The sequence below is a fragment of the Gadus morhua genome, chromosome 20 (assembly GCF_902167405.1).
Source record: "Gadus morhua chromosome 20, gadMor3.0, whole genome shotgun sequence".
NCBI lineage: Eukaryota > Metazoa > Chordata > Actinopteri > Gadiformes > Gadidae > Gadus > Gadus morhua.
The window spans coordinates 21,307,611-21,332,548 of NC_044067.1; the positions used below are offsets into that span (position 1 = coordinate 21,307,611).

At 45.3% G+C, this 24,938-nt stretch overlaps 1 protein-coding gene across 6 annotated transcripts in view; it reads right to left on the reverse strand.

Moving 5' to 3' along the window:
• pde9aa (phosphodiesterase 9aa) overlaps window positions 1-24,159 on the reverse strand; it is a 27,273-nt gene extending 3,114 nt beyond the window's left edge. For 2 of the 6 annotated variants that reach the window (XM_030343393.1, XM_030343394.1), the window contains exons 1-16: window positions 23,943-24,159; window positions 16,972-17,042; window positions 16,232-16,309; window positions 15,182-15,225; window positions 12,134-12,188; window positions 11,596-11,666; window positions 5,937-6,021; window positions 5,173-5,233; window positions 4,272-4,346; window positions 3,711-3,785; window positions 3,030-3,116; window positions 2,724-2,828; window positions 2,052-2,134; window positions 1,646-1,802; window positions 1,116-1,229; window positions 200-304 (exon numbers count right to left, since the gene is read on the reverse strand). In XM_030343393.1, coding sequence (XP_030199253.1) covers window positions 200-304; window positions 1,116-1,229; window positions 1,646-1,802; window positions 2,052-2,134; window positions 2,724-2,828; window positions 3,030-3,116; window positions 3,711-3,785; window positions 4,272-4,346; window positions 5,173-5,233; window positions 5,937-6,021; window positions 11,596-11,666; window positions 12,134-12,188; window positions 15,182-15,225; window positions 16,232-16,309; window positions 16,972-17,042; window positions 23,943-24,005 — 1,329 coding nt within the window. In that variant the 5' untranslated portion in view covers window positions 24,006-24,159. Of the gene's footprint in view, window positions 1-199; window positions 305-1,115; window positions 1,230-1,645; window positions 1,803-2,051; window positions 2,135-2,723; window positions 2,829-3,029; window positions 3,117-3,710; window positions 3,786-4,271; window positions 4,347-5,172; window positions 5,234-5,936; window positions 6,022-11,595; window positions 11,667-12,133; window positions 12,189-13,016; window positions 13,215-15,181; window positions 15,226-16,231; window positions 16,310-16,971; window positions 17,043-23,942 lie in introns of those variants that run through there. The other 4 variants (XM_030343396.1, XM_030343395.1, XM_030343397.1 and 1 more) reach the window with 4 other exon arrangements.
• Window positions 24,160-24,938: the final 779 nt, after the last annotated feature.

Genomic DNA, 24,938 nt, shown 5'->3' on the forward strand with positions numbered 1-24,938 from the left:
TGAAGTATTCCTACCTGCATAAAGTACTACCACTACGTGAAATACTCCTACCTGCATGAAGTACTACCCCTACTTGAAGTTCTCCTACCTGCATGAAGTACTACCACTACATGAAGTTCTCCTACCTGCATGAAGTACTACCACTGTGTGAAGTACTCCTACCTGCATGAAGTACTACCACTACATGAAGTACTCCTACCTGCATGAAGTACTCCTCCAGCAGGCAGTCCACCCAGGGCTCAGCCACCTCCATGGGCCGCACCTCGTTGGAGATGTCACAGCACTTGATCAGGACCATCTTCAGCTGGGGGGGAGGTCAGAGGTCAACAGGAGAGGAGAGGAGGGGGTAGGAACCAGGAGGAGGAGAGGAGGGGAGAGGAACCAGGAGGAGCAGAGGAGGGGAGAGGAACTAGGGGGAGGAGAGGAGGGGGCAGTAGAGGGGGTAGGAACCAGGAGGAGGAGAGGAAGGGAGAGGAACCAGGAGGAGGGGAGAGGAACCAGGGGGAGGAGAGGCGGGGGCAGTGGAGGGGGTAGGAACCAGGAGGAGGAGAGGAGGGGGTAGGAACCAGGAGGAGGAGAGGAGGGGAAAGGAACCAGGGGGAGAAGAGGAGGGGGCAGTAGAGGGGGTAGGAACCAGGAGGAGGAGAGAAGGGGAGAGGAACCAGGAGGAGGAGAGGAGGGGGCAGTAGAGGGGTAGGAACCAGGAGGAGGAGAGGAGGGGAGGAACCAGGGGGAGGAGAGGAGGGGGTATGAACCAGGGGGAGGAGAGAAGGGGGGACTGCCATTTCTGCTGGTCTTGAGGGTTATGGAATATATGAATGGCTTATCTTGGTAGATGCGTACAGCGTGCACAGAGGCGATCGAGACCAGCAGTACCAGCGAGACTGAGCTCATTCTGAACATGAGAAGCTATCATACACTCTGGATGAATGTCTTTTGCAAGAACACAGCCCCAGTATGTGAGTTAGTGGGCTACAGCCCTGAGCAGATTGTGTTGTGTGGTTACATGTGTAGACTGGGAGGAGAATGGTCCGCATCGGTGACGCACACATCAGTCATGGTGGTGAAAATGGCGTTTTTTTCGCGGCAGGTGAAAGAGTTAGGCAGACGCTTACACAGGTCACATGCTCCTCATCGCTGTAGTCAAAGACGTCCACCTTCTGCTTGAAGGAGTCCAGGATCTCGCCGTGTCGCGCCATGTCCGTGGCCAGGATCAGCGTGATGGTGCTCTGTCACATAACCACACACACAAACTAGTGACCCTCCAGAAAATGAGTCAAAGCAGGACACAGACTAGCTCAGTTCTCATGACGCCCTACAGTACAGCAGTGTTAGCACATGCTTTTAACCAAAGCAACTTCCCAAACGATATAACATTTTAGTAAATCCAAATATAAGTTGTCTACTTTATTGGATAGCCCTTTATTACATTTCCTGTCTTCACAGGCCGCATTAAACAAGACCCCTCATCCATCGTCACGATGGAGAAGAAACTTTGAGAAGCAAGATAGAAAGAGCTTCCCCCTCCTTCCAGGGAGGGTAAGGAGTCCAGTTGTGGCCATAATTGGCATACACATAGATTTGCTTCCGACCCTGGAGTGCAGACAGCGCGGCTATAGAGGGGCAGAGAATATGCGGTCCTGACCTGGCGGATCTGTTTGAAGGCCTCAGGGTCGAAGCTGGCAAAGATGTTGCAGTCGGGCTGGGAGAAGATCTGGAAGGCTATGGCACAGTGATGGTTCTCCAGGGGAGAGATGTCGTTGTAGCGCACCGCTAGGTCTGTCCGAGCATTGACCTGGTACCTGGCAGAGAGACATAGAGATGGAGGGAGAGAGATAGAGGGAGGGGGGAGGGATGGAGGGAGAGAGAGAGATAGAGGGAGGGGGGATGGAGGGAAGAAGGATGAAGGGAGCGATATACAGAGAGAGAGTAGAAGGATTGTAGCAAATAAATAGTAATTATAGCGATTTGTCCAACTAGCCGAAGTAAATCCATAAATGACTCTGTACCTGGACCTGTGTGTGCGTGTGTGTTTAGGAGTGTGTTCTTACGTGTTGTTGTATCCAGGATGATCCAGGTCGTGACACACAGCTGCGGTCATTAGAATCAAGATGTCCACTTGAGTGAACTTCTCCTGAGAAACACACACACACACGCACACAAGAATACAAACACAAGCCCACATACACACACACACACACACACATACACACACACACACACACACAAACACACATTATTTTCTTTTGCTAGCAGTTCAATGGCCACACACATCGATAAGGTGTGTGTTTCCGTGATAGCCTGAATTGGTGAATTTGTGAGAGAATGAGGAAGGAAGCAAAAGGGTGGGGAGACACAGTTATAGAGAGGGAGGGAGAGGGAGCGAGAGGGTGTGTGAGAGAGATAGAGAGAAACAGAGAAAGAGTGAGAGTGTGAGGGACAGTGAGAGAGGGAGAGAGAGAGTGAAAGAGTATAATAATGAATAAGAAGTGTCTACATTAGCACATGACTAAGGGAAGCCTCTTAATGAACGGCCCGACTCTGAGATAACAGAACCGCCTGGGAGGGGTTGTCATTGGCAACAGGGAAGCCTCTGTTCATTGGCAGCCTCCCCTCATACAGACACACATACTTGCCCTTGACATAAATACCGTCCGATGTCACAAATACAGTGTATGAAGCAGAGTCCCACTAGCAGAGTATCTACAGAAGAGTACCCTTACCTGGAGGCTGCACTGGCAGATCATGCTGTACATCATCTGCGTCACACAGAAACAATGGCGGAAGTTGTGGAAGGGGTTATTCCTGTAGTTGTCATGGATACATAACTAAAGAGAGAAACAGAGAGGAGATGTCAACGCTGATTTAAAGCCAAGCCTGACAGGGATACAAGAGCCAGAACATCTCTCCCACAATATCATGAAAGTGCTTCAAAAAACAAAGACAACTTAACACACGTAAGGTGGCCGAGAGACAGAGAGAGAGAGAGAGGGGGGGGGGGGGGGGGGGGGGGGGGGGAGAGAACGTACTAGCCATCGCTTGAGTGTGATGGGGTTGATGGTGAAGTCCTTCACCAGCCCTAAGTCGTGGTACATGTGCTCTAGACAGCTCAGCATCTGGGGGGGGGGGAAACAGAGAGCGATCCACTCTAAATACATGCAAATGGTTGAGGGTCCTAGACTTATTATAGACACTGACTGATTTTACAATTACATACTATCTACCCTTTTTAGGATTCAGCATGTGTTCTTTAGAAAGATTTAAAAAGAAACGTAATTTTCGAACAAACACAGTTCTTATTAGCCATTTTGGAACAAACATTTTATCAGAAAATATCTAAAAGCTCAGTTTTTTCCATTTGTATGTTGTCTTCTCGTCTAGCAGCTGAAGTACTGCACTATGATCTAGAAGCAGGGGCTTTGCAGGGGCACCCCTCGGTCTGCAAGTGTAGTAGTGAAATAAAACAGGGCCTACCCCAGGTAGTGCCATAGCCGAGACAATAAGATTGTGCATTTCCTTTTTTACATTAAACATTGTAACATGCTTGTTCAATGTGGAACTTTGTCTTACTAACATAGTCCGTTACTTTTGATTTGTACCATATTTTCTGCCTGTAGTACCAATCTCTGATCAACTGAAAGTGAACCATTGATTAATTGTTGATGTCGATGGTATAAAGGTATCGATTATGGTCAGGTGGTCTATCTCACCTCATTGGGTTCCCACTGCCAAGCATCAAATGTAGGCTGTCTGAGCGCTTCCACTGTCTCCTTAGACAGATGGTACTACACACACACACACACACACACACACACACACACACACACACACACACACACACACACACACACACACACACACACACACACACACACACACACACACACAGGGACACAAACATACCCACACACACCAAAACACTCACACACACATGCACACACACATTCAAACACACACACTCCCACACACGCACAAACGCAAACATACACACACAAACACACACACAAACACACACACACACACACACACACACACACACACACTCACACACACACACACAGTCCCACACATGCTCGCAAATACACCCACAAACAAACACGCATGCATGCACGGACACACACATACCAAACACACACACGCACAGGCACACGTGCACAGGGAGGAGGGGAGAGGGGGGGAGGGTATGGAGAAGGAGCGAGAGAAAAGAGAGAGAAAAGAGAGACAGTGTTTTGGAGTTAGGCTTGTTCACATGGCTGAGCTGTGGTCCTTACCTCATTGGCTTCCCACAGCCAGACATCGAAGCCAGGCTTTCTGAGGGCGTCTATGGTCTGTGGTGACAGCATGTACTGCAGACAACACAGGGTCGGTTAACCCTCACGTCTCTGGCTCAGGACCAGCTCAGACCACACAGGGTCGGTTAACCCTCACTGTCTCTGGCTCAGGACCACCTCAGACCACACAGGGTCGGTTAACCCTCACTGTCTCTGGCTCAGGACCACCTCAGACCACACAGGGTCGGTTAACCCTCACTGTCTCTGGCTCAGGACCACCTCAGACCACACAGGGTCGGTTAACCCTCACTGTCTCTGGCTCAGGACCACCTCAGACCACACAGGGTCGGTTAACCCTCACTGTCTCTGGCTCAGGACCACCTCAGACCACACATGGTTGGTTAACCCTCACTGTCTCTGGCTCAGGGCCAGCTCAGACCACCCAGGGTCGGTTAACCCTCACTGTCTCTGGCTCAGGGCCAGCTCAAGCACACGTTTTAACATATGTGTGGGTGTGTGTAGGGGCGCATGCACACTGTGTTTTTGGACCTTATTACACACTCTGACAGATGTTGTACGTATGTGTTTGCAAATATAAATATGAATATTCTGCTCTCACACAAAATCTTAAAACATCACTCAATATAAATCCTCTCTGCCACCTTGTGATTATAGTATATATATATAAGTATATTTGCCATTAATGATGTGAGACTTCAGTCAGTTAATGGGAGTAAAGAGGAGGGGCTCAAACTAACAACAACTCAGCTGATCTTGATTGGTCAAACACTGTGCCTATCCAACGAGGTGGGAGGGCCATTGCAGAATGTTTGCCTCATACTGCCCTGGGTGTCCCTGGGAACAAACCCATACCCTGACTGGTGCAGGTCTTTGAGCTCACCTTGGGGTAGGAGGGCACGTCCCTGCGCGGCGTCATCTTCTTGCTGTCCTCCAGGTAACTGCTACAAGCCGACCCAACAAGAGAAAAACCTTCAGTCAGTCATGGTGAAATCAACTGATTATATGATGATGAGCTGAATTCATTATTATAGTCTAGTCATGAAATAAAAACTTTGGTAGTACTGGTTTTCTACGTCTCTACGAGAAGATATATCCTTGAAAGAACTATCAAATATCTAAAAATGAGGCTCTTTGTTTTCCTGCTAAAGTTTGTTAAATCCAAACTTGAATATGGAATACAAAGGGCTTGGCTTTGATAATTAAAGTTCCTGAGAAGGCATCCACCTAATGAGCCACCCTATAAATTAATCCTAATGACCTTCTAACGAGGTGCCTCCTAACAAGCTGCCTCCTAGCGATATAGCTCCTAATACGCTTGTTGATCAGATCAGTCGAATTGTTCGATAAAGATGGAGCTCTCACTGTATCAATGCTACTCATGTTAAGGTCATTGCCCTCACAAGACAGACACACAGCCTTTACCAATCACATTGTAATCGTGTGATATGTAACCTATTAAAATTAGGACTGCAATCATAAGCCCATGCACTGATAACTCTTGTATTGCTGTGAATTCCAATGTCTAAACATAAGGCATCTGCTAATGTACATATTGATCACTGCCATGAAGCTGGGAGTGAAGATGATGATGAGGAATACATTTAACCACAACAGAATGGGGATGGGTTGAGGATGTTCTGAGACCTGTTGTTCCTGGAAGCCATCTCCTCACGGAGTTTCTTGATATCGCTGCGACATTTCTCTATCTCCACCACCTTCATCCCCTCGACTGCAGAGAGAGACACAGAGGGAGAGAGAGAGAGAGAGAGACAGAGTTGTTGGCATTTAGATGGTCATTATGACATGGGTCGTTGTAAGCTCTTCTGTTGACCATTCCTGTGTTGTTGACATTTCGTCCGCGAATGTTCTCTTGTGTTGTTGTGGCAATAAAGTGAATTTGAATTCAATTGAATCACGATAGACTCAGAGGAGATGGGGATAGGCCTAGAGAGAGAGAGTGAGCGAGAGAGTGGGTGTTGGAGAGCGATGACGTCACCAGTGGCTTTAAGCCGTTTGAATAAGTTAAAGAGTGTGAATTAAAGCGCTGTGGAGGGGGTGGTGTTGCCATGGAGATGGTTAGTGAGTAAACATCCCTTTGATTTACTGATTCATCCCTTTAGAGCAGTACACATCCAGTCAGTCGGTCCCTTCTGGCATCCTGCGCTTAACCATCTGATCAATACACACACTTCATTTATGTGTGTGTGTGTGTGTGTGTGCGTGCGTGCGTGCGTGCGTGCGTGCGTGCGTGCGTGCGTGCGTGCGTGCGTGCGTACTGTATGCATTTTGATTTACATGAGTTTGTGTTTGTGTTAAGACTTGTATGTGTTTTTGTTTATACTTGTGTTATGCGTGTGTGTGAGTGTGAATGTGTGCATGTTTAGATTTGAGTGTGTATGTGCTTTTGCACATTCATAGAGTGTGTGTAGGGCAGGCAGAGTGCCCTAAATGACAGCAGAGCATCATCTGAGCACTCTGAAGCAGTATAAAAGGACAGCCTTTCTCTTGGTTAATACCATGTCACCGTGCTTTCAGCCTATGAGCCTGATAGGGCTAATGAATCTATTATCTGGATAGGCACTGTTAGCCATCCTAGTGACTGGAAGACTGAATGTCTTCTTGTTTATCGTTGTTCCAGAACAAATGCACACAGACCCACACTTCAGGGTAACAATGGTGACTGAGGTGACGCTAGGACGATGGTCTGTGCAGGAATTGCTCTGTTGCCGTAACGACAAGGTATCCAGGTACTTAGCATGTATTTATTGTGAGAGGTGGCAAGTTAGCTTTAGCGACTAAAATAAGCCCACTAAACGAAGCCCACAAGACGGACAAGACGGACATGAGTCGCTGGCATAGCACATCTCTACATGGAGGGAGGCACATCCACACTGATTTGGACAACCTCGTCATCAATCATCAAGACAAATACATATAGACAAACATATCGAAAACATATACCACAGAACAATTTCAATGTTGGCTCTTTGTGGTTGTATTTTCAGTATCCTCAGCGATACATTGGTACTGGTTCGCTACTCAAATACCACAATGTTGCAGTTGGAGATATCCCCTTGGTCATCTGTAAAGAGGCAGAGGTTGTCATAGTTACGGACGCGACGAGATGTGCTGGGCTATGTGGGGACATGAAGAGGTGGGGGCGGGGGGCGTGTGGGTAGTGCAATTGTATTCAATCATTCCCTGCCCGATGCGTTGGCAACACACGCTACATAAATAGAGCAGCGACCTGGCCGTAAGAGGCAGATACATTAGCGTGCTGAGTTAGCACAGCATGCTACTGTTAGCCAAGCATCTGACCATTAGCATGGCGTGTTAGTGCCATGATAGCATCTGGCTGGTAGCTTTTGGCAGCGTCACGGCATGCAAAATGCCGCTTCCCCGGGCACGGCAGGGAGGAACCACACACCGCTCGCATACATGGCTCCGCACCGCCTCTGGTCTGCATGCTAGCGCCCAGTGACGCATGGGCTGCCTTCGCCTGATATCTAAATTGGGATTCGCTTTTCCGATTGAATTAAGGAATTGTGGGGAACTCTTAAATCTCATGCAATTTATTAAAGCCCAATTATTAGACCCAAAAGGTGCAAGCAAATCCACAATACCTCAGTATCTCATTCTTACAAACACGCAAGTACACCTCACCTGCTGTGTTCTGTAGGGATATCAGCGGTCATTGTGTTATTGCCTGTGTAAGGGTCACCAATTGACACAAGTTCAAACCTATAACCAAATTACAGGTTTTGGTTATAGGAAGGACATGCTTACAGCTAAAATGCATCTTTATGCAGGTGATACAACATTTTCCCCTTTGCCAATTCAGGCTGTAGAAGTGCTCCAGACTGCCTTTAAATAGTTTCAGGCCTCAGTGTATGGTCTAAAGTGTATTCTGATTGCTAAGAAAACCATAGGCATGATGTTTTCCAGGTGTTTTCCAGATCGTAGATAATGTTAGCATTCATATCTGCAATGAGATGTCAAGGCCCTCACCTTTCAATTGAAATAGTTTAATCCTATAAGTACTCGGTTAGTTGGGTGGAGGACAGGCTCTTATTTTGAGTACCTTTTGAAGAAGAAAGAAACTGAAAGTCAGGCTGGGTTTAAATTATCCAAATAGGGATCTCAATTAAGCAGTAAGAAAAACACTTCAAGCAGTTGAAGCAATGTTCTGGACTATGGGAACATTAATAACTGACTTGCTGCCTAATCTCCAATTCACTGCCTATACCCTGTTTATCACAGTTATCTACATTTTATATCCATCTAATTGTCCCACACAAATCGCTGTTTATTTTATGATCTGGATCATGTTCTTCATGTAGCCTTAGGAGACTGCAGCATTGTTTCTCTACCCAGGGTTTGCGTTGGAACTTAGAAACCAGTTTTCTTCTATTTCGCGCTCCAGAATACACTCCAGCTTAATGCTTTAGTCTCCCTAGGAGAGTTCAAAGCTCTGATAAAGTTTATATATCTAAAGAATGCAATTACTGTTCCTGTAGCAGGTTTTGTTCTGTGTATCCATTATCGTATCCTCTCTTTTTTCCTTAATGATCCATGGTCTGATTTGACATTTTGTATTCTATAATTGTGTAACCTTTTAATTGTACTGGTGTGCAATCTGGTCTCACTTGAAAATGAACCTTTTATCTAAAGTTCCTGGTTAAGAAACAAAGATTGAATGAAAGGGCCTCTTCCTTCTCAGTCAGTACATTACACACACATGAATGGATCGCTGACCTCATTCAGCTTCAAAGTGCTTCACAGTGGAATTATTTACAGCAATTCATCCATTCAGCAATTTATCCATCCACCCATCTAACTATTCATCCGTCCACTTATTTATCCATGCAACCATCTAACTATTTATCCATCCATCCATTCATCCATTCATCAATTGATCCACCTATTACTCCACCATCCATCCAGTTATCCATCCATCCATCCATCCACCTATTCGTAGTCTTGGGGCAGAGGCTATCCTAGCTGACATGGGTGAAAGACAGGGACACTGCACAGATGGGACACCAGTTCATTAATAACTAATAACACTAATGACTAACAAGCAGTCCCAGAGGTATTCACAGTCACCCAGGCACCGCCTATCCCAGCGGCCGCCCTTTTCAAGCGCATCACAGGTTTTGCACATTAAACATTATTATATTCCAAGCCATGTCTCACAAAATGTTAAGTTGAGGTTGGAATCGAACCGGCGTCCCAAGATCAATGTGGCAGATGCTGTACCGCGACACTACATCAACACACACTCGCACACACACACACACACACACACACACACACACACACACACACACACACACACACACACACACACACACACACACACACACACACACACACACACACACACACACACACACACACACACACACACGTACACGCACACTCAGACATACAGAGATACACACAAACGATGTACCGATATTAAGGGAGGGGGCCTCTATGTTTCTTAGTAAATTTTCACTGTACAGCAAAGTCTATCCTGAAGGGTCCCAATGGCAAAAAATGTCAGCATGCGTAATAAAGGATGTACACCAACATTCAGGGCAGCACTGCCAAGTGTTTAACTAAAACTGGAAGTTATAGCACCCCCTAGGGGAGTTCGGCACCAAACTCTTTCAAGACCTAAGTTACAAGGATACCTATAGGCCTGACAAATGAAAACTTTTTACCTCTCACAGGTCAAGATATCAGCCTCTAAATTAAAAAGAATACCCAACCGCGACAATAACAATAGGTATCAACAGTTACTGTGAATACCTAATAATGTTAATACTTCACACTAATTAGACATAATACTGCAGACTAATAATACAGAATGATACTCTTACCCTCACAGTAAGTCAATGCAACCGAGGATGTGATTGGATCAGTCCTTTGGTTTGTTTACTGGAGAGAGAGCCACATGTAAGCGGTAGCAGTACGTCGGGCTCTATCGCCTGATCTTTATGGAGTTTCTTGCATAAACGGCTTTACGGTAGACGATTACAGCGAGCGCTGACCCATCACTTCCCGTCTGTGGGAGGAGGTTCACCGCAGGGGTCACTAGTTTAATCCACGGTAGAGGACAAACTGGGGAGAGCCGCGTCCTCCCATGCAGAAACCCTCTCTGCGTGTGCCCTCAGTCTCATCCAGTTTATGGGAGTGTGGTTAGGGGTTCAACACTAACCTCAGTCTCATACGGTCTAAGGGACTGTGGTTAGGGGTTCAACACTAACCTCAGTCTCATACAGTCTATGGGACTGTGGTTAGGGGTTCAACACCTAACCTCAGTCTCATACGGTCTAAGGGATTGTGGTTAGGGGTTCAACACCTAACCTCAGTCTCATACGGTCTAAGGGATTGTGGTTAGGGGTTCAACACTAACCTCAGTCTCATACGGTCTAAGGGACTGTGGTTAGGGGTTCAACACTAACCTCAGTCTCATACGGTCTAAGGGAACGTGGTCAGAGGTTCAAAACCCTGACACACGCTCCACCGCCCGTGCCAATGCTCGGGTGGAGTTTGCTCGTAGCCACAGGTGAGCTAGCATGGGAAGGTAGACCAAAGGCCTGCAGAAGGACCCTGCCTGTTTAAACGTATCTAATCACAAGATGATAAACCAAGCGGGGACGCCAGCAGGTGTCTCAGCAGCTGGAAGCCATGAACCCCCCCTCCCAACCCCGTCAAAAGACTGATGTCCCAGTTCATATCTCGGGCTGGTACGGACCTCCAAAAATACTTTGAGTTGATGGGTTTTGAAGTTGGTCTGAAGGAAAAAGCTGTGATTGTTGTGTAAACTAAGTGTAAACTATGTGTAAACTATGTGCAGACGTGTCCTTGTTGATTCCCCCCCCTCGACCGTAAATCAATAAAACCATTTCTCGCAACAACACTCTTTTATTGGCCTATTCTGCCTGTTTTATTGCTAATGCATGCATGAGCAATGAACAAGGTGACTTGTCCATTGACTGGCCTTCTGTTATGTACACAAAGAAACACATTCAAGTTTCATATGGATTCACCAGACCAGTACCATTCACCCTTTACACAGATACTGCAATAAAACATGCTCAGCGATTCCTGATGGACAGACAAAATATGTTTGACTCGCTGTGCATACACATGTGAAAACATGGCAGAACAATTCGTTTTTAGAGAGAAAAAAAGAGAGTGACAAAAAGAGAGTGAGAGTGAGAGAGAGAGAGAGAGAGAGAGAGAGAGAGAGAGAGAGAGAGAGAGAGAGAGAGAGAGAGAGAGAGAGAGAGGGAGATTATGTTTTACTTACGCTCTACTCTCTTCTCCAACATGGCCAGACGGTTGGTCACCTCTGTCTTCAGCTCGTTGATCTTGAATGCCCTGGAAACAGAATGAGAGAGACATGGAGTGAGTGAGTGAGAGAGAGAGAAAGAGAGAGAGAGGGAGAGAGAGAGAGAGAGAGAGAGAGAGAGAGAGAGAGAGAGAGAGAGAGAGAGAGAGAGAGAGAGAGAGAGAGAGAGAGAGAGATGGAGCGAGTGAAAGAGAGAGGTGGAGTTTCGGTGGCAGAGAGAGATAAAGATACAATTATAAGAGAGAGGACAAAATGACACGACGACATGTTCCTCTAGACTAGTGCATTCATAACAGCTGCATATTAATCACATTTGGTGAGCAAACACACCAGAGGTTAAGCATTAAAGTCACAGAACGCTGTTGCTATAGAATATTCTAGTGGTGAGGGGGCTCGGCTCTCAGTCCAAATGTCCCCGAGCAAGACACGTAACTTCATGAGATGTTATTCTTGTTCAACATTCTCTTTAATGCTGATATTGTAATGTTCTGCTTACCTGGAGAACTGCTCTGCTACCTGCGTTAGAACATTCTGGAAGAGTTCTTCTTTATCTGTGTGGAGGGACAGAATAACAGAGTGGTTATATTCAACTACGACCTTGCAAAGGCGCACACACTCAGCCACATAAAACACCCTGGTACACACACTTCCACTGCTGTCAACAAAGGCAAGATCGAGTGTACACTCCTGGGAAGCACATGTGATACACACATGCCACTCATGCATGTACACATTCATGTACACACAAACACACACACACACGCACACACATTAGTTATTGTAAACATTTGTTTCTCTTGGTTAGAACACTTCATCAAATATCCTGTTAAAGTAAGACAAATATCAATTGTCCCAAACACAGACACACACACACACACACACACACACACACACACACACACACACACACACACACACAAACACACACACACACACACACACACACACACACACACACACACACACACACACACACACACAAAAAAACACACACATGCACACACACACACAAACACACACACACACACACACACACACACACACACACACACACACACACACACACACACACACACACACACAAACACACACACACACACACACACACACACACACACACACACACACATACACTGAGTAAATCATATTCAAACAGATCTTATGTAAGGCAATTGTAAGGCAAAAAAACAGCCTGGCTGAGAGAGGTTGAAAAAAAGAAAGAGGGAAGAATAGAGCAGGCAGGGGTGAAATAGACTGAGTGAGATGGAGAGAGAGAGAGAGAGAGAGAGAGAGAGAGAGAGAGAGAGAGAGAGAGAGAGAGAGAGAGAGAGAGAGGCAGAAAGACACCAGAGTGACAGATGGATCAGTAAAAGACATACAGCAGTTAATAAACCAGTTTCACCCGCTCTCGCTCTGTGTGATGGCTGTCCTCTGAGTCTGAGCTGAGTAGGAAGCTGCTGCCAGCTTGATGTGTGAACTGGCCAAGTCTTATTCCTCTTTTCTCACCCAGTGAACAAGCAAGCAACGCAAACACATGCCTGCTGCCCTAGCAGCTCTGAGCTGTGGGCAAAGTCCAGCCAATAAGGGTCAACAAATTCTTAACTATGAGAAATTGTGAAACAACAGAGAGTGAAACACACACACACACACACACACACACACAAGCACGCACGCACACACACGCACACACACACACACACACACACTCACACACACTCACACACACACACACACACACACACACACACACACACACACACACACACACACACACACACACACACACACACACACACACACACGCACACACACAATTGTTTTACTGAACCGGTGTGAACACTGTGTCCCTCACATTCCAACTGTTCTCTAGGGTCAAAGGTCAACAGAGGTTCAAATAAAAACCAATACCAATAAACAACATTCCTCTCTATGATTGATTAATCCATTCCCCCAACTCGTAAATAATACATTTAATTTGTATTACTTTACACTTTAGAGTAACAATAAACTGTACATTAAAGGTCACGATGTGTTCTGTGTGAAATGGATTGGAGGGTAAGTAAGAACTATTAGAACTATTGCTTTTTCATGATTTTCATGCAGGTAAGTATATCCGAAGTGACGGTAAGTTTAGATGAATGTCATTTAGGAACAGGTAGAGGTCTGGTACCTGCTTAATGATGACTACAAATGAAAGCTCCATAATAGGTAAAAACAGGAAACACAATAGTGTAGTACAGCAGTAGGTGACATTCCATACAATCAGTAGATTGTATGGAATGTCTCCTCCTCAGGTGTTACATCAACCTATCTTCCATGTCACCGAGCATTGAACTTACTCTAGCGTGGCATTGACCCAAAAGAACAAAAAGACCAAAAGAAGAATGCAATTATGTAGTTAAAGGTTTCCTCATAACTGACGATGATGAAACAGCAGGCTTTGTTTACTTCCTGTTCTGACATTTTATCACGCAAAGTTTACTTGTTTTATTGTGGGAAATTGAAGTTTTATGAGTTAAGTACAGAAGAGGCAGGCATCATATCCCTAAACCTAGTCTGACCTGGCGATTTTCCAATAGTGACTAGGATGTGACATGTTATCTTTACAGTTAATATAAATATCGATTTTACTTCCCGTAGATGTTCTACTTCTCAATAGATTCTCTGTTGAGAAAAGTGCTCATAAAAGGACCAAAATGTCCTTTAATGGGTACCTTTTTAGGTGACCCAAATTCTGACTCACATTCTCTGATGCACACAATTTATGTGGTATGTTGTATGTATAAAGAAATGTATCTTATTTAATGTAATAGCTCATGAAATAACAATATTTTGTTTATATTTTTAGGAGAACTTCTGGTGTGTGGGGGAATGAGCGTGGCCACGGGAGCACCAGTAGCGTGTCACCATAAAATGCACACAGTTATATGGCTTTGAACTTCCAGCCCTGGGCAATAGCTGCGTTACATGCGTGTTTTAATACATATCTCCCAGGTTTATGAGAACCAGCCAACCAGAGACGACCATAGAGGACAAAATGGCTGCTAGACACAGACAGATTTATTTATTTTTGTATTTTTTGTAATTTGTTACAAACTCCATGTTAAGATTAGCTCCCAGAGAGAAGTTACCAACAAACCAACCAACCAATTAATCTATCGATCAATCAACCAACCAACCCTTCAACCAACCAACCAATTAGTTAATAAAGAAAGCAAACGTCAGATCAATCAATCAAATGAAAAATTCAGCATTCATTTCAACAACCTAGTTAGCTCTAGAAGCAAGAGGGCTGCTACAAGTGAATAAGGCCCATGGAGCCCCAGGAAACAGCCTCTGCACCTCCTTGAAACCAACAGCCTCCTTGTGAAAAAATGGCTGCCAGCGGTTAAACCGTTAGAATGAAGAAATGGAGGGGAATGCTAGCACTGTTAACATAGCTAGATTTATAATGTGTGTGTGTATGTGTATGTTTGTGAGTGGGAGCGTGAGTGTGAGTGTGAGTGTGCGTGCGTGTGCATCTGTGTGTGCCTCTGGGACTCACCGGCAAGCTGCCCTCCAGTTAGAGGCACCACACGATATGGTGACCTTTAAAAGAAACACATACACACGGACACACACACACACACACACACACACACAGACACACATACACAGATACGTATATAGAAACATATATATACATAAGAAATATATACACATAAGGACAAGAATAAACACACATACACACACAATGCAGATTATTTCCATTTACCCGGCCTGTGATCGTTTGACTTAAATAATACAGACATGAGATTTAACAGAGATAAGAAAAGTTGTACACGTAACACCACATGTGATAAGCCTCTAAGCGTGCAAGTGTGTGTGTGTGTGTGTGTGTGTGTGTGTGTGTGTGTGTGTGTGTGTGTGTGTGTGTGTGTGTGTGTGTGTGTGTGTGTGTGTGTGTGTGTGTGTGTGTGTGTGTGTGTGTGCGTGCGTGCGTGTGTGTGTGTGTGCACGAGTCTGTGTGTGAGTGCAACAAGCTCATTCCTTAACCTTGGCTGTTCTGTGTTCTGTCTGCTTACTCGTCAGCTAACAAGAGCAGAGCAATTGCAGCCATAACCTCATAACAATGAAGCGGAAATTTCCACTATGGCGCCGAAACATTAGCGAAGTAGCAGTGTCGTTTTGAATGGCTGACAAGGAGGAGGAGACGATAGAGAGTCTCGCAGCTGCTCAACGAGAATCTCCAGGAAATTGCATTTTCTGTGATGTGTGTGTGTAGAGGGCCTTAACGATATGAAACACATTTACAATGTACTGTGTTACAGTGCATGTTGACCGAGAGACTAGTTTCTGTTTATTGTTGTGTCTATTGGTGTGTGAGAACCTCCTGTAAAACATACATATGAATAAACATATAGGCATCCATCACTGTCTCAATGTATTGTCATTGCTCATTATACTGATGGAAGGTTGTGGGTTCAAACCCTTCACTACCGTGCATTAGGATTATAAAAGAAAAACAAGTGTGTTGCGAGTCACAGGTTATTTACAATGACAGTGATGTGCCAGCCCCATGTGACTGATCGATGAGTGAATGAGTACGGCGAACCTCTCTGTGTTGTGGGGCATTGTAGGGTCGATGGAGACCATGGCTCCTGAGGTATCCAGCAGAGAAAGGGTGATGTTCCTGACCAAGATAGAAGCATGGACACAGATGTTGGACGACTGGATGAAATACTGTAGCAGGTGCATCAAACATTACAATGCGTTAGCAGGAAAGGGTTGACATGGAATTGTTTATAGTGAAATAAGGCTAAATCCTTGCTTTGAGCCTCTTTACATTTGGTCAATGTGGAACAGTAACGGTTTAATATTTTTGATTCCCATGGACATATCTTATGCATAGGTATATAAGGGATTCGTCTGTAATATTTGAGCTTTTCAGGCTCTCTTGAATTAGTAGCCTCAGAGTTTGAGAGCGATTGGAATAGGTTGTCATGGAAACTCCGGGCATGACATGAAGAATTTCTTTCAGTGCACTGTGGGGTTGTTCAGTCTGTCCGTTTGTAACAGTTGCAACCATCTTCATATGCGATAAGGAAGAAATAACTTGCTTTTGACAGTTATTTTATTAAGCTGTAGCAGTAGCAATGTATTCCACATAGGGGCAGCACTTCCTTTCCGATCCACTGCTCCTCATTATGACCATTTATTGTATTAATAAGACTTTGCTTTGCTTTGCTTTGCTTTGTGTGTGTGTGTGTGTGTGTGTGTGTGTGTGTGTGTGTGTGTGTGTGTGTGTGTGTGTGTGTGTGTGTGTGTGTGTGTGTGTGTGTGTGTGTGTGTTACCTTGGGAGACCTAGAGCAGTACAGAACAATTCCTTGATGTCACATGGGCTGCAGAATCTACTGAACACCACCTTAGGACACAGAATCAGACACACACGCAAACACACACACACACACACACACACACACACACACACACACACACACACACACACACACACACACACACACACACACACACACACACACACACAAACACACACACACACACACACATACACATATTAAAGATTTTAGAATGAGCCAAGTTATACATAGAATGGTCTATTAATATGCAATATATAATATGTTTGGAAAAATAATCTGAATCAATATCACACGCACTACACTAATCTTGTTAGCTAGGTGTGTTCTGCAAGAGGGCGTTTGAAGTGTATTTTGCTGCTTCATTAATGTATCTGTATTACTCTTGGCTTGTATCATGCACAGAACCATCACAGGTCCTATTCATTCTGTTGTATCACTTTTGTTGTGATAAAAAAAATCATTCATATTATTATATTATGGTTATACAAAGTGTACAGTAGTAAAACATGGAAGTTGTAAAAGAACAAACCCACCCAAAAGTGGGTGGATGGTGTGGGCACGTGTGGCCTATACTGTTGATGTGTGTGTGTGTGTGTGTGTGTGTGTGTGTGTGTGTGTGTGTGTGTGTGTGTGTGTGTGTGTGTGTGTGTGTGTGTGTGTGTGTGTGTTTGTGTGTGCACACACGGGGGAGAATGTCAACAGTGGAAGAAAACGGGGCTCTAGACTCCCTCGAACCTGCGCTTACTAACGGAGCGAGAGGACCGCCCAGAGACCCCGCCTAGAGACCCAACCACCAAGCAATGGCTTCATATTCCTGGGAGTTGGAAGGATGTGCATGGCGCAATATACGCTCTCACATGGCATTCTGGGATACGTATTTTCAGGGTGTTTTTTAACAATGTCACTGTCTATATTCTTTATAGTATATCCTAAATCTAGGGTCGTGTTGACTCAGTCTTAAGGGCTCTTTATGGTTCCACGTTCATGCAACGCAAGGGGGTTAAGGACCCCTTACGTCCTTGTGGACCCTCCTTGCATCCACTACAAGGGCCGGTGGTGCGCCTTGTAGTGGCAGCAAGGGCTGTGATCGGTCCGCTTACTAAAACCCGACGCAGAACCATAAACGTTCACGACGTGCATGGTCAGATGGAATGGCTCCTACTCCACAGAAACACAAACAACCTCCATGCCTCTTATCTTTAACCTATCTTTGGATTAAAGAATCTAGCATATTCAAATAAACAATGCATGCAGTCATCTCTCTCTCGCTTCCGTCACTCGGTCTGCTTTAGCAAAGAAGGTCAGAAGCCGTCGGCGAATGGGACCCAACGGGGCTGCCTGTTTTCCCCATGAGTTAGCACGGCTCACAGAGGGAGATGACCCAGATAGATACAACATGGCTCTGTACCAAACCATGGCCAAGGAGTCAGCCAATGAGATCCCTCTGCTGAGTGATGCGACTACTGACTAGGGGGCTTCCCTCTTGACAATGTCCACGGGAAGAAAGAGAGAGGAAGGAGGATGGGGATTGAGGGCGGGAATAAAGCAACATTCCTGATGATGCAGAATCTATTCCATTGATTGAGCTCAGATCCTCCTTACCCTTACTGCCCTGAACCCTAAGACCTAAACCATCTCTTATCACATGTTTGAACTTCAAGGAGCTTTGTGCAAGAAATGTACTGTACTCAATTATAAAACATCCATTATATGTCCTCAGAGATTAAGGATGCCTGCCAAGTTGAATTACTGGGTTCTCCAATGACAATGCTACATGCAGTATGTTCTTTGAAATGTCCATTCCTGTTTTCTTTTGTTTTGCCCTGTGTGGCAGTAGAGGTGGACAAGTGGAGACACTTTAGAGGGAGAGAGAGAGAGAGAGAGAGAGAGAGAGAGAGAGAGAGAGAGAGAGAGGGAGAGAGAGAGAGATAGAGAGAGGGATAGTTGCAGACAGGGAGAGGGACAAAGTGCGGGAGGTAGGTAGAATATGTGTGTGTGTGTGTGTGTGTGTGTGTGTGTGTGTGTGTGTGTGTGTGTGTGTGTGTGTGTGTGTGTGTGTGTGTGTGTGTGTGTGTGTGTGTGTGTGTGTGTGTGTGTGTGTGTGTGTGTGTGTGTTTGTGTGTGATAGAGTGTGAGTGTCTGATTGTGTGTGTGTGTGTGTGTGTGTTTTGGGGGGTGTCGGGAGAAGTCAAAGAGTACTTGAGTGGTCTGCAGGTGGCAGCCCTCCACAGGTGTGCTGGACAGGGAGAAACTGAGGCTGGTAATCACAGAACACGTCACTAGGCCACTTCAGTGTTGTTCATATAGTTTAAGTCTCATATCATATTATTGATGATGGATTTAATGGATGTGACAGTGGTGGGCCGGTCCAGTTTGAAATATGATTCCTCATAGACATATAGACAGACATATGTGTCTTAGCTGGAGAAAGGTAGAGAGCAAGGACGGGCCCCGGGGCTCTGGAGGCCAACAAGGGCCGCCAAGGGCCCCCAGTGGGGTAAAGTAATTGTAGCAAATTAATGTTTGAAACGATACGACAAATTGACGATAGTAAAGATGGTGAAAAAAGAAAAGTGCACTGGGAAATGGGTGAGACTTTATATCTATATTAAATCTGTCTATATCAGTGTGTTATTGATTGTTACATCATCAGAGAAGATATATCACGGCCGCAGGTTAGTTTGTTTATTTAAACTATGTAGGGCCTATGTATGCTATATAACAAATATAAATATATAGCATGCAGGAGGCATGAAAAGAGACAGGCCATGGGAACGGGCCAAGGCCTGATTACAGCTCCCCTTCTCTCTGCGTCCCTGACTAGAGAACCTGATTCGTTTTTTCACTCTTCAAATGCAGCTAGCCTACAGCTAGCATGACATTTGCCCACAGGTAGCCCATAAGTAGCCCAAAGGTAGCCCACAGCCAGCCATCAGCTAGCCCACAGCCAGCCCACAGCCTGCCATCAGCTAACACACAGCCAGCCATCAGCTAGCCCCCAGCCAGGGTCATCCCTATGTTCCCCAGGTCCTATGTTCCCCGGGTGCAAAGGGTTAGGGTCAGGTTTAGGGTTATGGTTAGGGTTAGGGTTACGGTTAGGGTGAGGGTTCACCTTAAACCTAACCCTAACCCTAACCAATCTGAGGAGAGCCATTCTAAGGCAATCAAAGGCGAATCAGAGGCAAAAAAAAGGCGGTACTTGCCCCTACCATCCTACGAAAAAAAGATCTGCTCACAGGGTCCTATGTTCCCCGGTCACATACAAAGCGGGGAACATAGGACCCGGGGAACATAGGACCCGGGGAACATAGGTACGCTCCCCCACAGCCAGCCAACAGCCAGCCATCAGCCAACCCACAACCAGCCATCAGCTATCCCACAGCCAACCATCAGCCAACCCACAACCAGCCATCAGCTATCCCACAGCCAGCCATCAGCCAACCCACAGCCAGCCATCAGCTATCCCAGAGCCAGCCCACAGCCATGCCATCAGCTAGGTCAATCACAGCCATCAGCTAGCCCACAGCCAGCCATCAGCAAGCCATCAGCTAGCCCATAGCCAGCCATCAGCTAGCCCACAGCCAACCATCAGCCAGGGTGCCATGCCGTAATTCCGACGCCGCATTGTTCCGACGTCTCAGTGGTCCGAAATATTTCCCATTAGATCGACATGCCACTATGCCGACAGTTCAATGTTACGAAAACGTAACCCATTGTTCTGAAGGGCCGTTTGTCCGATAAGTCAAACAAGAGGCGCATTAATTAGAATTATATCAAAATATTGATATAATTCGGTCCACCTTTGCAACTATATATCTATAACTGTAGCTACAACCCAAGCCACTAGAGGCTGCTCAAAGGGAAACTTTTTAGTGCAAGTTTTTCAACTTTTGCAGTTATTATAATAAGAATAATTATTATTTGCTATTATTACTGATCTATTTGCAATATGGAACGGCCTTGTGTTCTGTGTTCTATGTTCTGAAGAGGCCTTGTGTTCAGTGTATACGTTCTGAAGAGGCTTTGTGTTCTGTGTTCTATGATCTGAAGAGGCCTTGTGTTCTGTGTTCTATGTTCTGGAGAGGCCTTGTGTTCTGTATTCTATATTCTGAAGAGGCCTTGTGTTCTGTATTCTATGTTCTATAGAGGCCTTGTGTTCTGTGTATATGTTCCGAAGAGGCCTTGTGTTCTGTGCTCTATGATCTGAAGAGGCCTTGGAAGCAAAGTGGTTCTGAGCATGTGGGTTAGTACCTACCAGTCACCATGACCAATACCAGTCACCATGGAGACCTGCACATGATGCATGCTTCTGTGTGCTGGATTGTGTGACTCTTTCACTAATTGTAGCTCTCTATGACAACAAATATATGGATACAGTTTTTTAAATAATTAACTTGTTTGGCACAAAGACAGCACTTTAAAAATGTAAACTAAATAAATGTAATCCAATAGTAATTTAGCCCCAAATCCAATAAAATAAACATTTTCCATGAGTAATGACACATTCCATATAAATTCATCACAACTTTAGCTAGAATAAATAAATAACGTAACTAGCTGATTCATATTCACAAAAATCACCTTAGCATAACAAGCACAAGTTAGGGGCATGGTTGACTCTAAAGTAAGGGGGAGTGTCCATGTTATTGTTTGAGCTGAATGAATGAATCATGCTTTCAGATGACGTCAGAACTTTAATATATATATAGGCTGTATAATATTCCTTCCCAAGACGATAACTAGTTCCGCCAAAGTAGCTCTCACGTGACCAAGATATATCTTTCCATAGTAATGTTAGTACTTACGTACGTAGTAGTACGTAATAAGAAAGATAATAGAATGATAATAATTTGTCAATTAATAATAAAAACTTTCCACCACAAACAAACTTTTGTAGCCAGGGAGCTCAGATGCGATGCTGTTAGAGCACTGCATGCAAAACACATTGCTTCTGATGAGAGACCATCACTTCTGATGAGAGACCATCGCTTCTGATGAGAGACCATCGCTTCTGATAAGAGACCATCGCTTCTGATGAGAGACCATCACTTCTGATGAGAGACCAGAGTGGACGCATGACTCATATGATAACACAGCGCAGTGTTGGGCTCCCTCCTCCTCCAAACTCAGAACACATCAGGATAGGAAATGAATGTGAGGTTGAATACATAAAAACGGCTCATCATTGAAGCTTGATTATGCATCAATGCATTCATGCACACACAAACACGCACACACACACACGCATACACACACATACACACACACACACACACACACACACACACACACACACACACACACACACACAAACACACACACACACACACACACACACACACACACACACACACACACACACACACACACACACACACACACACACACACACACACACAAATGGAAAAGCATAAAGGCAAACAGGATGACACACATACACATTACACATACGTGGAAACAAATAAAAACAAACACACATTTACACACAACAAAGACCCTGAAATTAGACTCGACACAAAGCACTCTACCCCCTAATGGAGGTCCGTTCTCCACTACAGCTGATGCTACTAGAGGGCATGAAGAAGAGACCTACGGTTGGTTTGAATGTACCGTAGGTATAACGCTAAAGACAGAGAGAGAGAGAGAGAGAGAGAGAGAGAGAGAGAGAGAGAGAGAGAGAGAGAGAGAGAGAGAGAGAGAGAGAGAGAGAGAGAGAGAGACACACACACACACCACACACACACACACACACACACACACACACACACACACACACACACACACACACACACACACACACACGCTAGGGGTGAGATAAAGATAGAAAGACTCAGTGGGAAAGAGAAAGAGGTAGATTGCAAGAGGGCTAAAAGAGAGACAGGGAGAGAGGTGGAGAGAGACACACAGCTGCATAACAACTTTTGAGACCAAACACACCAGAGGTTAACCTTTAAAGTCACAGAACGTTGCTGCTATATAATAATAATATTCTAGTATAAACTATCAGAGCTTCCCGAAGTCTCAAAATAACACACAGCATAAGGATCCGTCCATTAAGCTTATATTGTATCTTTAACCACACCATCACCTCCACAATTTATATCTAGATTTAATGAATATTTTCGACTAAACACTTGAAAACTGTTGAGCCTGTTGATTAAGAAAAGTTTATGTCGAACAATATCACACAATAAATGACAAAATGATGGGTTAGGCTGTAAGCGACATAGAAAGAGTAGAAAGAAGAGTTCTAAATGTCCCCATAAAGCAAAGCTTCATAGCCGAATACCATCAAAAGCTGTCTTTAATTATTCAATTATTCATATAAAATAAATCCTCTTTTCTCAATCAATAAAATAAAACAAACCAGAGATAGATGAATAAAAAAAAGGACTATAAAGAAGTATATTGTATGTCTGTATTTCTATGATGGTGCTGATGGGAGGCGTGGTGGGAAAACTCTGCACACACACTCCTTATAGGACCTCGTGTCACAGGGATGGTTAGGGCTGTGAGGAATTCATCTTCATAACAGGGCTGGAGCCTGGGCCTGATGTAGCCTACATACACTAACCCACAGTGTGCTGGTTCCTCTTTCTATCCTCCCTCCCTCCATCTCTCTCCGTTCATTCCCTGAAAACAAGAAGGCACTGCCGCTTACTTTGAGGACGTAAACATGTTTAGCGAAAGGCCTCATTGGGTTAGTGATGATGTATCAGACAACACAGTCACCAAAGAAAACTCATGAATGAGATGATAATGAGATAATTCGCTAGTGAGATGCGTCCAATATATTTTAAAGATAAAAAATAACGTTTAGTCCATGGGTTTAACGGTCCACCAAAGGTCCAGCGAGAACACTGTCCACTGAGGAAACACAACCGCGACGACAAATCATCACAAATAAAGAGGAGAAAGACCACAGAGCTGCACTGGTTGAGTACCTTCTGGATCCTGCCGTCCACGTCCAGGTAGATGACCCGGTAGGAGGACGACGCGGAGCCCATGTCTCCTGCTCTCTGTCCTCTGCTCCGGGGTCCCCGTGTCGAGCTCAACCACCGCGCCGACACGGTTTTGTTCCAACGGAGCGGTGGGTTGAAGTCAACGGTCTGTCAACATCTCTCTCTCTCTCTCTCTCTCTCCCTCTCCCTCTCCCTCTCCCTCTCTCTCTCTCTCTCTCTCTCTCTCTCTCTCTCTCTCTCTCTCTCTCTCTCTCTCTCTCTCTCTCTCTCTCTCTCTCTCTCTCTCTCTCTCTCTCTCTCTCTCTCTCTCTCTCTCTCTCTCTCTCTCTCTCTCTCTCTCTCTCTCTCTCTCTCTCTCTCTCACACACACTCACACACACACATCTCATAACCCTCGTGCGCTGCTTGGCGCGCCCCCTCCCTTCTCTCACACACCCTGCCCAAGCGCATGCCCACCATCCACCCCCACGCACACATTGCATGGGGGTGGGTGGGGGGGGGTCCTCAGGATGAGGATCAGGAGTGTCTCCTGTGGTGGTCTCTCGAGGCACCGTCGCCGTTCTTTAGTGACGAGGCGGACGCAGCGACCAGGACGTCGGTGTGAATAATTCACCAGAGCGGACAACCGAGGGAGGAGAGGGGAGACGAGGAAACGGGGACACAGAGCGGATCTGAACAGTAACGTAACGGTACTGAATTCCCAGTGGGCGAGAGACACGCTGCTGGATGGGTGACGTCACTTCAGATGACTCACCGACAACACCAAGAGGAATTTGGAGATTGGAGGTGTACACACAGTACAGGTGTACATGACAGGTGTACATACATGACAGGTATACAATATATTACAGGTGTACATATATTGCAGATGTACAATATATAAGAGGTGTACATATATATTACAGGTTTACATATATTTTAGGTGTTACTCAGCTGGACAGGTTCGCCCTCTGGCCCCTCACCTTGTCTCAATGTGTG